The sequence below is a fragment of the Protopterus annectens genome, chromosome 4.part0 (assembly GCF_019279795.1).
Source record: "Protopterus annectens isolate FY-2018-M chromosome 4.part0, PAN1.0, whole genome shotgun sequence".
NCBI lineage: Eukaryota > Metazoa > Chordata > Ceratodontiformes > Protopteridae > Protopterus > Protopterus annectens.
Window position 1 is genome coordinate 1,621,057,523 of NC_056733.1, and position 16,127 is coordinate 1,621,073,649.

A 16,127-nucleotide genomic window follows, 5' to 3' on the forward strand; every position below is an offset into this window, starting at 1 on the left:
TTTTTTCAAAAAAGCACAGAATTTCCTAAAAGTACTCTGTGCCCTCTCCATTATTGGTACCAGATGCCCTTTAGTTGTACATTAGTTTGCGCGGGCTTCAGAGAAAAAAAAAGTCATTAGCTGTGAGCCTTGACTGCACTTAGAGAATCACTGTCATTTGTTCTTTTTCTGGAATTTCTATGTAATGTTCTTTATGGCAAAGAAATACTATGCAGCAGCTGTGCATAATATGCCATGGTATTGTGCAAAACAGTGTTTATATTCATCCTGTGCATTATATTTTCACATAAGAGGTTCATGTATAGCTCTATGTCTTCAGTATGTATACGTTTACAGTTGTATTCAGTGCCTTTTATGTTAATTTTCAGTGTTATACTGTATGTGCCAGAGTTTGGCGATTCCCAAGCTGAAGTGTCCTGTAACAAGAAATGTTTTAATCCCAGTGAATGATCTTTTCTGTGTTCTTTCTGTTGTCCTAATGCCTGTCACACTGTAGTCTTTCTACTTGTCTACATACTGACATCAGGCAAGGTTTCTGTTCTTTTGACTCCCAGTAAGTTACAAAAAATAGTCTTGAGTGTCTACCACTTCAGATATCATCATAGGGCTCCTGTCCCACAAAGGTCATGCCCTTCTACTTTTAGTTACATCAACAACAGATTCACCATTTATAGTAGGTTTCGCAGTGAACAGTTTTATAGTTGTTGCTCCTCACAACCAAGGGTCTTACACAGCAACCATGGGCATATATCACTACTGACAAAGTGCCTTCCAGGATGTTCTTCGTCTACCATTGCTGCAGTCCTGACATATGGGTATTCCGCTGTCCACCATCGGCCCGAATACCAAAGGGCTAGAATCTGGCGTCAGTCATGGCGCTCGAGGCTGACATCAGTATGTGCCAGTACAAATGCGCATGACCGACGCCATACCCTCAGTCTTTCTTGCCGCGTGGTCCTAAGCAGAAGCAGTGTTTGCAAGTGCCGTTCGGCTTTCTGAAATTGTCGGTTTTCGAGTTTCAGAACGGAGACCAAGCTGGGCTAAGTTCCCCGTTGGGGACACTTTTGTCTTTTTCTTGCCTCAGTATTACCGACTGTCAGAAAAAGTTAATAACTGTATTTCTTGTGGGAAACAGATTCCTCATAGGGATTACCATTTACTCTGTATTCCTTGTTTAGGCCTGAGCATGGCGTTGTTGGGTGTCGCTTTTGTGCTGCCTTTCATGAGCGCACTATTACACGTCGCTTGGACTGTGCTAGGCTAGTGTTTGGTAAACGGTGCTATTATAACATGCCGTCGGATTCTCCGCCCAGTTCGGCTAAAAAACGCAAGGAGTCATCCTTTGCGGTCCAAACAAGATGAGTCCATTGCGGACGCCGGTTCGGTAGAGCCACCGACTACTTCAACGGCTCCTTCTGACAGTTTAGCGGAGTCTCAAGGGGAGCCTTTGCTACTTCAGGAAGTGGCTTCTCCTGTTGTAGGCCAGGCTGAAGGGGCTTCTCATGTGTCGGTGGTTCCCTCCCCTCACAGAGTTTCTAGGCCTCCCCTTCTCATAGTAAAAGCCTTTCTAAATCTAATTCTGCCCCTGCTGGTGTCTGTCCACAGGGTCCAGCTCCTAGAAAGCACATGTTAAAGGTGGCGGAGGATTTGATTACTTTAATTAGGGGTTCTATGCCTCCCCCTGAGAAAAGGCCCAGGGTAGAGCCAGGGATAGAGGGTCTGGATCAGTCTCCCAATGACCCTGATTCTTCTGTGGAAGAGCTCCAGGATTTCCCTCCCTACTCTGATTCAGAGGCTGAGGATTCTCCTCCCTCTGCGTCCCCTCCTGAAGATTTTTCTTTTTCTGGAACCTTGCATTCCATGAGGGAGCATTTTAAATGGGAAGGCCAGGATTATTCTGATTCTCGTAAAGGCTTAGAGAATTCTTGTTTTTGCCTCAGCATAGGCCTTTGGCTATTCCCCCTGTATTGGATGTTGTTCAGGATGTATTTTCTGAGGCTTCTCTTAACCTTGACTCTTTGCCTCCTGCCCCTGCTAAACCAGATAGATACTGCAGGGTACCGGAAGCTCACTAGTATTTATACAAGAGTCCTAGGGCTGACCCAGACACCATTACTCAAGGCCCCAAGGGTGTCAGGGCTGCTGTGGTTAAGAATCCAGTTCCTTTGGACATGGATGCTAGAGCTCTGGATAGGTGGGGTAAGAAGTTGTATACCTCTTCCACTTTAGCTATGAGTGCTTTACATTGTCAAAATTATTTGCTGGGCCAATTGAAATGTAAAGTTGATGCTTTATCTGAAGGTATTGAATGTAAAGAGCTTCAGGATTTAGTGCATGTTTCAGGCCAAGTTGGTAAGCGTTCTTTGCAATGTGGTTTTGATGCTTTACAGGCTTCTTCCAGGGTGGCTGCTACTAGTTTAGTTCTTCGCAGGCATGCCTGGTTAAAAGTTCAGACGTTGTCAGAGCATGTTAAGGCTCGGATTATGGATGCTCCTTTGCAGTCTGATGTTCTTTTGGCCCTCCGGTTGAATCAGTTTTGAAATAATGGAGGAAAAAGCTAAGTCTGTGCAGACAGTTAAGGATTGTTTACAGGATCAGCCCCCTAAGTTCAGTAGGAATTGGCCTACTAAAGGGTGGTCTTTTCCCTCTTCAGATTATCAGTCTAGGGGCAGGTCTAGGCGAGGTAGGGGTAGAGCTTCCTCTCAGGGCCCTGCTACTCCTAGGACTTTGGGTTCCTTTACCCCTTCTGCTGGGGAGGGCAGGGGTCAGTCCTTTCGGAAACAAACTCAATGACCTGCGTCTTCAGCTGTCGGACTCTGCCATGCTGGCAGCTCCTCTAGGAGGAAAACTGGGACTTTTTGCAAAGTATTGGCATTTGGTTACCCAGGACAATGGGTATTGGACATTGTAAATCGAGGCTACAAATTTTATTTCCACACTTTCCCTCCTTTCAAAGGTATGCCAGATGTGCCTCATCAGCAAAGACTGGAAGCACAGGCAAAAAAAAAAAAAAAAAAAAAAAAATTTCTTCTCTGCTTCAGTGGAGGGCAATACAGGAAGTACCTTCTGCTGAAAGAGGCACAGGGTTTTATTCCCGTCTTTTCTTAGTGCCAAAGAAAGTAAATACTTGGAGACCAATTCTGGATTTGTCCATTCTAAACACCTTTTTGGAAATTCCAAAGTTCATGATGTTAACGTTGCAGCAGTTGCTGCCTATGCTGGGCAGGGCTCATTGGATGGTAACTCTGGATCTCACAGAGGCCTATCTTCACATTCCTATCGGGCCCAGTTCCAGGAAGTTCCTGAGATTTCGAATGGGAATTTGCATTATCAGTTCTCTGCATTGCCCTTTGGCTTGTCTACTGCGCCCAGGGTATTCACAAAAGTCCTGGCTCCAGTAATGGCTTTTTTCAGACTACAAGGTATTCAAATTTATCCTTATCTGGACGACTGTTTGTTTCTGGCTCAAGGCAAGCAAGAACTTCTTCAACATCTTCACTATGTAATGACAGTTTTAAGATGCCTAGGGTATTCTGTGAACGAAATAAAGTCCAGTCTAGTACCCTCACAAGAGATGTGTTTTCTGGGTGTGAGACTGAATACAGCAACCCAGATGGCATTTCTTACCCTGGACAAACAAAGACATCTTCATCAATACTTCCAACATCTTTCAGTAATGTCCAGGCTGACTGCAAGGACAGTCCTTCAAGCCTTAGGGTTCATGGCATCTTGTATTCTAGTGCTTCCCAATGCCAAACTGCATATGAGGAAGTTACAATGGTATCTCAAAAGCGTGTGGACTCAACACAGCCACGATTTGGACACTGTCATTCAGATTCTCCCTTGCATACAAAAAGAATTTCTGTGGTGGGCTCAGGAATGTCACCTAAACAAGGGACTCTCTGTGACCCAGCCAGAGGCATGTCAGATATTGACGACAGACGCCTCGGAGTCGGCCTGGGGAGCTCATCTCGAAGGAAAATGGATTCAAGACCTTTGGCCCCCAGAGCTACTTCATTTACATATCAACATGAAAGAGATGCTGGCAGTTCAATTTGCTTTGGAAGCATTCCAGAGCCTACTTCAATCAGGACTGGTGTTGATTCGAACAGACAACACAACAGTCATGTGGTACATCAACAAGCAAGGGGGAACCCATTCTTATCCATTGTGCAGACAAGCAATGCTAGTATGGGAAACTGCTTTAAAACTGCACATCACTCTTCGAGCACAGTTTCTGCCAGGAGCACAAAATTCTTTAGCAGATGTTCTGAGCAGACAGATTGTGGATCCTCGCGAATGGAAGTTGGATCATCAGGTGTTTCTGCAGTTGGCCATGGCTTGTGGAACTCCAGACATAGATCTGTTCGCTTCTCCTCTGACTTATCAACTGCCAAAGTTTTGCACAAGGCTGTTTCATCCGAAAGCCTGGAAAATAGATGCACTATCCTTCAGCTGGAGAAACCTGCACGTGTATGCCTTTCCTCCTTTGCCTCTTCTTCCAAAGGTATTGTTGAAAGTCAGGAGGGAAATGCCTCGCATGATTCTGATAGCACCAGTTTGGCCTCGACATTATTGGTACCCTCTCTTAAGGAGTTTAATTCATGGGACACCTTGGCCATTACCACAGTTTCCTCACTTATTGACTCAGGAGGACAATCATTTTCTCAATATCAGGGTGCAATCTCTTTACCTGACAGCCTGGAGAATTCAGTTTTGAGGAAGGAAGGCCTGCAGCTTCCACAACAAGTTTTGGATGTTCTTTTGGAAGCCGGGCGTCCTACTACTCGGAAAGTTTATGCTGATAAATGGAAGAGATTTTTTCTTTGGAGTGCAGCTCACGGCTTTGATGTTAAATTGCCTAACTTGAGTTGTATTTTGCAATATTTGACTGTTTTGTTAGACAAGGGATTGTCTTTCTCTTCTGTTAAAGTGCATGCTGCAGCTATTTCTGCTCACTATGAATGTGACCCTCCTTTGTTTTCTCATCCATTGGTTAAACAGTTTCTTAGAGGGGCAAAGAATATAAGACCCCTGAGAAGAGCTCCCACTCCAGCCTGGGATCTTAATTTTGTTTTGGAGAAGCTGACTCTGCCTCCATTTGCACCTGCAGCTACAGCTGAGTTGAAGTTGTTGTCTTGGAAGACTGCTTTTTTGTTGGCTGTTACTTCTACTCGAAGGGTCTCTGAATTACAGGCCCTCATGGCAGTAGAACCATTTCTGATTTTTCACAAGGACAGAGTTTCCTTACGTACTAATCCTACTTTTATGCCTAAAGTAATTTCATATGTGGCACTGAACCAATCTATACATTTGCCTACTTTTTCTGCTGACCCCCAAATTAAAGGGGTGAAAGTTTTGCATTCTTTGGATGTGCATAGGCATTTAAGATATTATTTGAGCAGAACCACAGAGTTCAGAAGATCTCAACAGTTGTTTGTTTCTTTTGCTTTGACTTCACAAGGGAAAGCTGTTTCAAAACACACTTTCTCCAAGTGGATTGGCCATTGTATTGCTTTTTGTTATTCTCATCATGGGAAAGATGTTCCTGCTGGGATCAGGCCTCACTCTACTAGGGCTACGGCCACCTCTACTGCTTTTTGAGAGGGGTAGCTGCTAAGGACATTTTGGAGGCAGCTACTTGGAGTTCTGTACATACATATACTGAGCATTATCATTTACCTCTTTATTCTAGGTCTAGGGCTGGGTTTGCCACTGCTATTCTACAGGGCATGTTAGCAGCTCCTAATTCTATTTAGTTGGCCATCCTCCCTGTTTTCCGTTGCTCTGGGATTCTACCCATATGTCAGGACTGCAGCAATGGTAGACGAAGAACATAGTACAGTTTTGTACCTACCATAAATGTAGATGTTCGAGGATATCCATTGCTGCAGTCCAAGTTTCCCTCCCTCCTACCCCCTTATTTAGGTTTGGGTTTTGGGTGGTGTTTTTTGCATTCTGACGTCTGAGGCAAGAAAGACTGAGGGTATGGCGTCGGTCATGCATTTGTACTGGCACATACTGATGTCAGCCTCGAGCGCCATGACCGACGCCAGATTCTAGCCCTTTGGTATTCGGGCCGATGGTGGACAGCGGAATACCCATATGTCAGGACTGCAGCAATGGATATCCTCGAACATCTACATTTATGGTAGGTACAAAACTGTACTTTATACCAGTGTGAATGAGAGCAGTAATTTCATCTCATCTTGTCTGGAGAAGCATACTAATTGAACTTTTCACATCACCACTGCATAGCCCTCATTGTTTTTCTCTTACCTTTCCACCTTCTGATACTTTAGCCTAATTTCTGCTATACCACTTCCAAGATGCAGCTCGCATCTCTGTCATTGTCTTCAAACTTTACCTCTTTTTACTTTTTACAGTTATGTCCTTAATGTTACTATCACTCATCCATCTCCCCACCATGTAAAATATGCCCATCTCAACTACCCTACTTTCTGCATGAGTGTATCTGTTCATCTTTACCTGAAATACAGCAGTGTATTATGTATATCCTGTAAGTGTATCCTTTACTGAAGTGTAGTTGCTACTGAAAGAAATTTTACCTCCTCAGTCTTCATCTGCCTTTCTTACCCATTTGCCGTGTTTTTTTTTTCTGTAGGACACAACTGCCCAAATAGGGGCTGTCTGATTAAACAGGGGCAGGTGATAATGCTACATGATTTTACAACCTTACTGTTTCCCCAATGACTGTTTATTTTTTCCAAGCAGAACAACAATTTCCCTTGCTCATTTGCCATGTCGAAGTGTCCTCTAGGAATCTGTTCTGGAGCCCCTTCTCTCTGTCTTTAAATAACATCACTTTTTGTCTGTACCTGGTGGTGTTTAGTTGAGCACAGATGAAATAGCTGTTTGTTTTAAATTCATAACTTGCCCTGTGTTATAACTGGTAAAATGTTAGTGTATAATTAATATCAGCTTTGTTGCTTGTAGTTTTATAGTTGATGCTGATTTGACTGATAGTTTATAGTTTGGCTGCCCATGGCAGTGAACTGTAAATGAGCAATGTCAGTTTAATTTTCACAATTTTCTTATATATTTTCTTGACCAGACCAATGCAACCTAGTCAGCACGGAAAGATAGCACACGTTCCTAATACATTTTCCTATTTAACAAAATAATAAAATGTATTCCTTAAGGCATGAACAGATGCAGGTCACACAGTTGTCATCACATACCCTGTTGAAGTCCACCTTTGTTTTAATTTACTGACAGACTTGGTTGTTGTGTGAACAGGGTCACAGTTTGAGATGCCTTTGGTTACCCTATACATCCTTCTGACATACTCCGCGGGCATTAATATCTTTAATAAAGAAGTCAGCATGATTATTGACTGTTTCTACAGTAGTAAGGATTCTTCTGATTGTGTATATCTTGTTGTGTTACGCACTATTTCCATCATCTCCTTGAACAAGAATCTCGTTATCTGGTTTTTGGCTACTGCAAGGTTGTATTAGCTTGTCTGTCAAGCTTCATCTCATCCATGCAAATATATTCTGAAACCTGCTTGAATTATTTAAAACCCAGGTACTCTACCCGTAATACTAAAGTACTGCATTTTGCCTTTTAGAGGGTAGAAAGATACTTTTTGACCTATCTCCTCTCTGTAAAGCCAGTTATCTCTCCATTTCACTATGGGCCTATTGCAGAATATACCCACATTGTCTCTATTTCAGAAACCTGTATTTTAGCTCAGTGTGTTGATATTACAGTGTTTCTAACAGAAGTTAGATCAGAGCTTAAATAAACTGGGGATACTTCATTTTGTTAATAGACTATTTGATGAAAAGTGATTCATCAGTTACCTCTTGTTAAGAATTCTGTTGAGATTGTGCAGTCACAGTTGAAAGAAAATGTTATGTGTAGAGTTTACACTTTCAATTTCTGTGTAATTGTGCAGTGGCGGCAAAAGGGGCTTGCTCCCCTACAAAAATGTTTTATTTTCACGTTTAGTTTTCACGTCTACAATAGAAATGGAGCAGTAGGTTTGCTGCATTATCAGGTGTACTCTTTGATTTGACAGTTGGCTCTCAAAGACTTTGCACTCAGTTTAATAGACGTTGAAAAGATGTATAAGATCTGATAAACTCTAAGCACCGCTGGATATGATGTCATTTCCTGCTACTTTTATTGTAAAAGTCGAACATGGACTAGACATGCCTGCTTGGTTTGGATGCTAGGATTTGAAACATTTATGTTTCTCCTTAAGAAAATGTGTTTGACACACTGACAAGTCATTAGAAATGTTTATCAGGAGACTTCTACAAAACAAAAAAGTTTACTTTCTTTTTTTTTTCTCTTTAGGCGACTTGTTGATTTTTTTCTAATCGTTACTCAGTTGGGCTTTTGTTGTGTGTATTTTGTATTTTTGGCTGAAAATATCAAACAGGTAAGTAAATAAGTTACACATTAATACAAATAGTTTACAAGTGCATGCCTTTAAATAATGTGTGGATATTCCAACCTATGTCCTTTGATTTTTAGAGGACCATGTCATAGTGAAAGTTTTGCTACTGTGTTAAAGCTTAAAATCTTGTGTGTCCAGCATAAAAGAGTTACTGACACAATGGAAAAAAGGTCTTTAAATGGCATTTTTTTAAAGAAGTCATTGTATGCGTTTACTTTTTTATTCCTTGAGAATTTTATCTGCTATATATTTTTTTTATTTTCCCCCAGGACCTTGCCTGATTAGCCCCCTACACACACACACACACACACACACACACACACACACACACACACACACACACACACACACACACACACACACACACACACCACTTGTCACACACCACTTGTCACCCACTTGTCACCCACTTGGTCCATTTATTTCAGCAGAAGTGGAGCCAGGTATTCGTGGGCTAGGTGAGAGCCCTATAGCCTCTTGACCAGGAATCTGTTTCAGCCTTTCATTCCCCTGAAAGAGTCTGGAGGTAGGGAGCAGGTCAGTGTGTTTGGCCCTGAGTTTGGACTACCCTCTACCCTTGGGAGTGACCCCACTCCTGCTCAGTGGCTCCTCTGAGCATGCAGTCATTGACTGTAACGGGGAAGAGTTCCTCTACACAACTGTTTCTCCTTGGCTGCATAGTGTGAGTCCATTGTGCCATTGTAGGCCCAGCCAGCAAAGAATTCCACTAGGTGAACAGTCAGTGCTACCGCCAGGTCTCACTTTGTGGGAACCTAGTATCATATATGCATACCACGCTCTCAGTCTTTTTTGTAGATTTGAAATGGAGGGGTCTGAGCTCTCACATCTTCCTCTGGAATTGTGTCCTCCATTAATGGTAAATGGTATAGACCTTGAGCCCCCTTATTATGATCATTCCTATAGTAGTGGTCACAAATAGGCAGATAGGTAGACAGATTTACCTTTTTTTACGATGTTCTTTGAGTATCATTAATGATAAGAGACATTATTCTAGGAAAAAAGTGAAATTATGAGAAGGCTTGGAAATTGGGAGGTAACTCTAAACTCGTGGAACCTTGTATTTGTGAAGATCTTTCTGATTCCATTTTTATAGTTAACTCTGTAACTAAATTGTTCTTACTTCTCAAATTCTTTTCCATCAAGAGGGACTTCTGTTTGAGTCACCATCCACTGACAGTAATTTGGAGAGACTGCTCACTTAAGGATTACGTATTCTCTAAATACAACATTTCCTTTCCTGAGTGTATTTTCCTCTCTACAGAATGATCTCTGTACTTCCTCTTAGTAAAAAATAGGATAGTCATTTCTTCCCCTGTTCAGCATTTCTGTCCTACACATCTTCCACCGTGTATATTTTGCTGGGACTGAATAAAATGTCATGATACTTTTCTGTAGGAATTTGTTCCTTTTCTTCTGATATATTTTTGCCTAATATGCTGAAGTATTTTTTTCCAGAAAAAACACACTGACAACAAGGTACCTATAACATTTCACACTCACAGGGGACATACAGCTATTCTTTATCGTGCAGCTCTTGTACTACGTGTTGTCATTTACAGTTGCAGTTTTCCTCTCCCTAAGCCCATAAAACCTACCGAGTGTTTTGTAGTCTAAAGGTGAAGAAACTGGATAGCCACTGAGAAGCAGAGTCACTAAAAAGGTGAGATGTGCAAAACTGGAAATATGATAATCTGACTCATGTAAGGAAAATGACCTGAAACAAAGAAAATTCCGCTTTATAAGAAAGCTAGGTTATCTCAGCTGTTTAAGTTTCCGTAAGTACATTTTACAAGTTGTGTAACACATGTTGCAAGAGTTACTACAAAGCAGTCACTAGCATTTCTGATGAAGATTCTCCAGCTTAGCAATATTTTCACATGAAATTTATGATTTGACTGGAGAGGCCAGGGGGAATTCATTTAATCAAATGTGCTGTCATAATGCCTTTTAGGTAAAAAGTAGCTTTCTAAAAAAAATAACATTACATTAAGATATGTGACCCCCCTCCCCCAACTGAGAACACTTAGGGTTAATCATTGAGTTTGGATTTTGTAAAAACTCATGACAAAGTAAAATATGTTTTTTTGTCAGCTTTTGTATAGAGTGGCTATTTAATTTACTAATTTAATTGAAAAACTAGAGGCTTCATGTTTAAATTAAATAAGCAAGTAAAAATATTGTTGAAAGTGAAGGAGCAGTCTTGACTTTTAATGACACCATCTGGCCTTACTTGAAAGAACAGATGCTGTTGTTGAGGATGATGGGAAGAGTGATGCCACAGTTTGCTTTACTTTAATCCAGAGGCTTTTGAAAAACTCAGAATCTGTATCATTATGTCAAGGGTGTACTCATCATTCCAGAAAATACTGAAATACCTAGTTATAAAATTTCACATAGCAATAAGGAACTTTAGCAGCTGACACTAAGAACCATGTGGGGTAGCCAACCGTTTTTATAAGTGTGAAAAATCGCAGTGGGATAGTCCTTTCTTGTGTAATCCATTCAGGAAGACAAGAGAGTCTTGGCTGTTATTCAGGCACTACAAGTCTAAAATCACAGTCAGTAGTGAAAAATAAAGTTGTATTTCATGAAGGCTGCATTTACAAATCTGCACAAATTGAAGTCCCTGCTCTCCAATTCACAAGATGACTGCATGTGCAGGGATGTCAGGATGGGTACATATGCACACACATTGCAAGTATACTGGACCTGAGTATAAGGCATAAGTGCAAACAAGTATGCAGGTAGGCAGCATTACATAAACACCTCAAGCAGGTTTTCCAGCAAACAGGTGCATTGGAAGTTGTGCCAAGTTGTATAGTTAGCTGTGCATCCATACAGCATGCAATCTGGCAAAAGAAAATCTATTTAGACTACACTGCTAAGACATTCCTTATTAAACCATGCATACATCAACAGAATACATATGAATTGTGAGAGGAATAGCATTAGACCTTAGTCATCAATGACACTGGCAAAATTCTGTCAGACAGAATAAGTTGGCATTGCAAAACAGTGCAATTGCAAAGATAAGGAAGTGCTGTTAATTGAAGGTTGTCAGTATTCTGAGAAAAAAGGTTAATTCATAGTGTTATTGATGATTGCAAAGGCAGACCGACTATTGCAAGGAATAGGCTATCATGTGAACCATCAAGGTAGTGGAGGAGCTGAAGCAAAGCCCATCATATCCCTGAACATCGAAGCCTCAGCCTCCTTTAATAAACTGAAGGAGTTGACATCTAAAACTGTTGTGCATGAGCTATGCAATTTCCTTTTCCCATGAGATGGTGAGACACCTACTTTCCATATATTCACTTGTACAAGCAATAAGAAGGCAAGACAAAGCAATGCATGCTCCCAGCAAAAATCATGTTGCTGCTTGCCATCCCTTGAAGATATCAAAATTCATAGTGAAACACATGCATGCAGGTGAAAGACAAGAAACAGGAGCATATGCTGCTGAGAATTCAAGAAACCCTATGAAATCTGAATTTATAGTTTACTAGATAGTTGTGTCCTTCCTCACTATATGGCCACTGCTTGCCAGTTAGTGTATACTTTTCATGGCAAACCTGGGAACACTATAGGTGTACATTATGGCCTTCTACTGCATGTGTTCATAGCACGTAAAATGTCCACTGCTAGATGATACAGCACTTCCCTAGCAACCTTGATAATGAATCTGGATGAACAGATGGGCATTTGCAAAATTTCACTTGAAATGTGGGGATAATGTTAGCGGAGGAAACTATTAACCCCTCCCCCCACCAGTAATGGATGATAAGGTTTGGCTTCTCATTGGTCCACATATACTAATATTAGTAAGACCCTATGAACTATTGTTTGTAATGGAAGATATGAAAGTGGAATTGCAACCAAAGTGTGATTTTGATTGCTGTCTTTAAAGCAGTGATGCAGAGATTTCCAACTGCAATGGTTAAGGATGGTTGTTTCTTCCTTTTGCCTGATGTCACACTGCTGCAGAAGGCTGCAAAAGTACTCTGTTTTCCATGATTTCCAGTTAGTGATGGGACATCTTTTATGTCTTGATGTTCCTACCTTCAGAGCAGTTTCTTGTAAAGAGAAGGCAGTAGAATTACATAAAGTCAGTTGTTGCTGCTGATTGGCAGGCATCGTTGAGGAAATTAATATTGTTAACATTCAACATATGCTTTTGGCTTGCAAGAAAAGCAGCACTGCTATTTAAACTTAGTTTATTAGCAGGACATTCATGTTTAATTCATTATTTTTGTCTTTCTTTTTTGATTAAGTTGCAGGCTGAAAGTTATGCATTTCATTCTATAAAACCAGTCCGGTAACTGTTATGTAAGAGTGTAAAAGACTAGCTTATCTTTTAAACATTATTCATCTAATTAATTATTAAATTAATTAATTCAGTCATTCATTCATTCATTCTCCAGTCACTCATTTAATCTACTTTAGTATTGCAGAGGTGCCAGAGCCTGTCCTGGCACTCTGCAGTTTCAAGGCAGAGAAACACATTCTGTATGGGGTGGCATCCCATTGCAGGATGCATGCAGACACACATAGCATGCATACCTTTGTATAGTTTAGAGGCTGCCTAGTTCATCTACTGCATGTCTTCAGGATGTAAGAATAAGCTGGAACGTCTGTCAAACCCCTAAAAAGATTAATGGAAGACATCTGCATGGAAGGCACCCCTATCTGAAACCAAACTAGAGAAGTAGGTGATATGAAGCAGAGATACTAGCTACTTCTCCACTGTGCTATCGGTATTTAACTGATTTTTGTTTTACATTTGAAAGTAGAATGTAGTTCAGTAAAGTAAATGCTTACATCATGACCTACCCAACAAGAAACCAGCCTCTCCCCTCTTCTTTACTCTATGATCTTGTGCAGACCTACAAGTTACAGTTCATTAATTTTTCATTACAACAAACATATCTCAAACAGATGTGGTATAATATTTTTGTTAATAAGTCTTAGTATTCTAAATACAGTGTTTTTACTACAGCATCTTCTCTGTCATAGATATTAATGAAAACAATGGTTTACTGGTTGCTTGAAACAGCAGTTTAGAAGCTTATTTCTTGCATTCATATTGTATATAAAGGTAATATGGTCAGGTAAATCTCATAGTATGTTCAAAGAGGAGTACTCCGACTGTGAAGTATACCTTGATTTTGTAAGACACAGCCATACCAACATGTTGATTAGGACCCATTTTTTCAGTTTTCCTGAAAAAAAAGTTTATCCTATGGTAACAAAGTCTTAATCTCCGTGTTATCCTATGGGAATACACGGCTTTACCATGGTAGAATAGTTTGTGCTACCCTAAGATTGATATCCTTATGTTCTCTGGAGCTTTTTGCTTCTAGTAGAATCACCCTACACAAATAGATTTAAGAGGAGAAGTGATCAAAAATGTGTCCTCCTCGATGATTTTGTTAAAGAACTGGGAAACCTCACACATAGTAAGGATACTGGGAGGAGTCAGTCCCAGGGAATGTCATTCACTATCAAGTGTCTGGTAGCAAGGTGGCCTATGTAGCAAAAATGTTTCTAGTGCTGCTGTGTGCAATATTTCCACAAGACAGAAGGTTGAGGTAGGATGCAGTTTGCAGGCAGAAACAGGATGGATTAATATGGACCGGACTCTTACAATGAAGACTGGGTGTTGGGACTTGGAATGGTACCTCACTGCTGCAGATAGAGACAAAAGATTTACATAAAATTGAAAGCTGCTCTATAATTAGTTTGTCTTACCTCTATAGACATTATTGATTCTGGAACCAGACCCATAGTGGATGTGGTCTCTCCCCTACTCTGGACTTGATCCTCAACAAGTAGTTTGTGTACCTTAATGTTGAAAGCTCATTGAAGCAGATGAAAGGGTTGCCTCAACGAAACTAAAATATGCAGAAAGATAAACTCTTTTTCTTGTTTGTGTGTATGTTAAGAGCATTCAGCCTTCTTAGAGACCATAAGAGAGGTAAAGATAGGCTAACCCCTACTGACTCTGTATTATTGCTGTAAGACTTTAATTCACTTGGAGAATGAAAGAGATGACCTATAGATAGCATGACTGGTATTTTTTTATTAAGTCTGTGATCACCATGGATTGTCCCAAAAAAAAAGAAAAAGATACTTGGTACCAGAAAATCTCAAGTCAAGCCTCTATAAATGAGATTTTTTTTCTTGTGCCATCAGACTTAAAGCCAGATGTTCTAGACATTTCAGTTAAGGGAAATGTTGAGCTGTCTTATAATTGCCACTTGGTGAAGGTGTGTTGAGTTATGAGGTTGGGTGGTGGCTGAGCAGATCCGGGAAAACCCATTTGCATAATAAAACTATACTGTGAATAGCTGGCTGATATTTCTTTCATGGATGGAGTTAATTCCCATCTCCAGAAGAGTTTCTCCTATATGCATGGAGAGATTGGTGATGCAGAGTCCAGATATGTCCTATTTAGGACCTCTTTAGTTGGGGCAACAACAATGAGCTGTTAATAGAAGATGATTAGTGTTTGTCATATCCGAAACCGTAAGACCTGCTATTGGACAGTGGTGCTGAGGAAGGCTGTCCGGTTAAAGCATTAGACATACCTTGCAGTGCTAATGAAGGGGGACTCTAGGTTTTACTGATAAGTTCCAACAGGCCAGGAAAGCAGCAAACAACTGTGGCAGTCTCTGAAGAGAAGGCATTGCTGTGGGAAAGGCCATGGAAAAAAAAAAAACTTTCAGATGGCTTTAGTGAGCTGCAGAAAAACCATCTCGTGACTCAGTAGCAGGTGTTGGTACATTTGAACAGGCTTCTGTTAGAAGAAATAGGGAAGCACTGGTTTAGGAAGAGCAATAAGAATTCCATCCTGTCTGTGGGAAAGTGGGTCAACTCTTTGTCCTTGCATAGATCTTATTTATTTGTTTCTTTGTCTTTGATTACTGAGAAAGTCTGACTGAGCGAATTCTCTTTTCAATACAGGCCCAGGGAGAAAAGCTTCACGTTACATACTTTTCACAGTCAGTCAGGATGAGCTAACAAAATACAGTTTTGAAATGTACGTAGAACATAGACAGTTGCCATTACGATGTTTAGATTTTTGAATAAGCTGTAAAGCTTGTTTCAGTGAATGCAGTTTTCTTTGAGTCGTGTATCAGTTTAATAGATGGATGATGACAGAGCATATTTTTCTTTGAGACAAGTATCAATTTAATAGGTGATGGCAGAGCATCTGTCAGGGTTGTAGAGTATGCTGTGAGCACTCATAATGTTAGTGTAGGTTAATAGGTTAGATAGTTTCAGCCAGTTAAGGGACTGAAGTGTAAGACAGTGATGAATTTAGTTAATATGCTTACTTGAAAACTTAGTCTGTTATGATTGCTCCAGTATGGTTAGCTGAGATGACTGTAGGTTGGTCAAAATGAAGCATCCCAGAGGTCCGGGAATACATAGGTTTAAGCTATGATAGTCTGAGGTGCATGTTCTGATAGATACAGTTTGACATTATAAAGTCCTTCTTTGTTTTTTTGAATAGCATGTTGAATATGCTTATCAAATCTTAATTTGTGGTCTATCATTATACCCATTAGTTTCATATTTTGTACTAGCTTAGTTCTGGTAATATCGTCTGATAATATTTTTACGTCACTGTAATTTAATTGTAGGGTTAGAGGTGAAAATATCATTAGTTTAT

At 40.5% G+C, this 16,127-nt stretch overlaps 1 protein-coding gene across 6 annotated transcripts in view; it reads left to right on the forward strand.

Moving 5' to 3' along the window:
- The window catches only part of LOC122799976 (proton-coupled amino acid transporter 1-like), a 1,348,908-nt gene that overhangs the window by 564,048 nt on the left and 768,733 nt on the right, over nucleotides 1-16,127 (forward strand). For all 6 annotated transcript variants that reach the window (XM_044069408.1, XM_044069412.1, XM_044069406.1 and 3 more), the window contains one exon: nucleotides 8,329-8,413. In XM_044069408.1, the coding sequence (XP_043925343.1) occupies nucleotides 8,329-8,413 (85 nt within the window). The remainder of the gene's footprint in view (nucleotides 1-8,328; nucleotides 8,414-16,127) is intronic.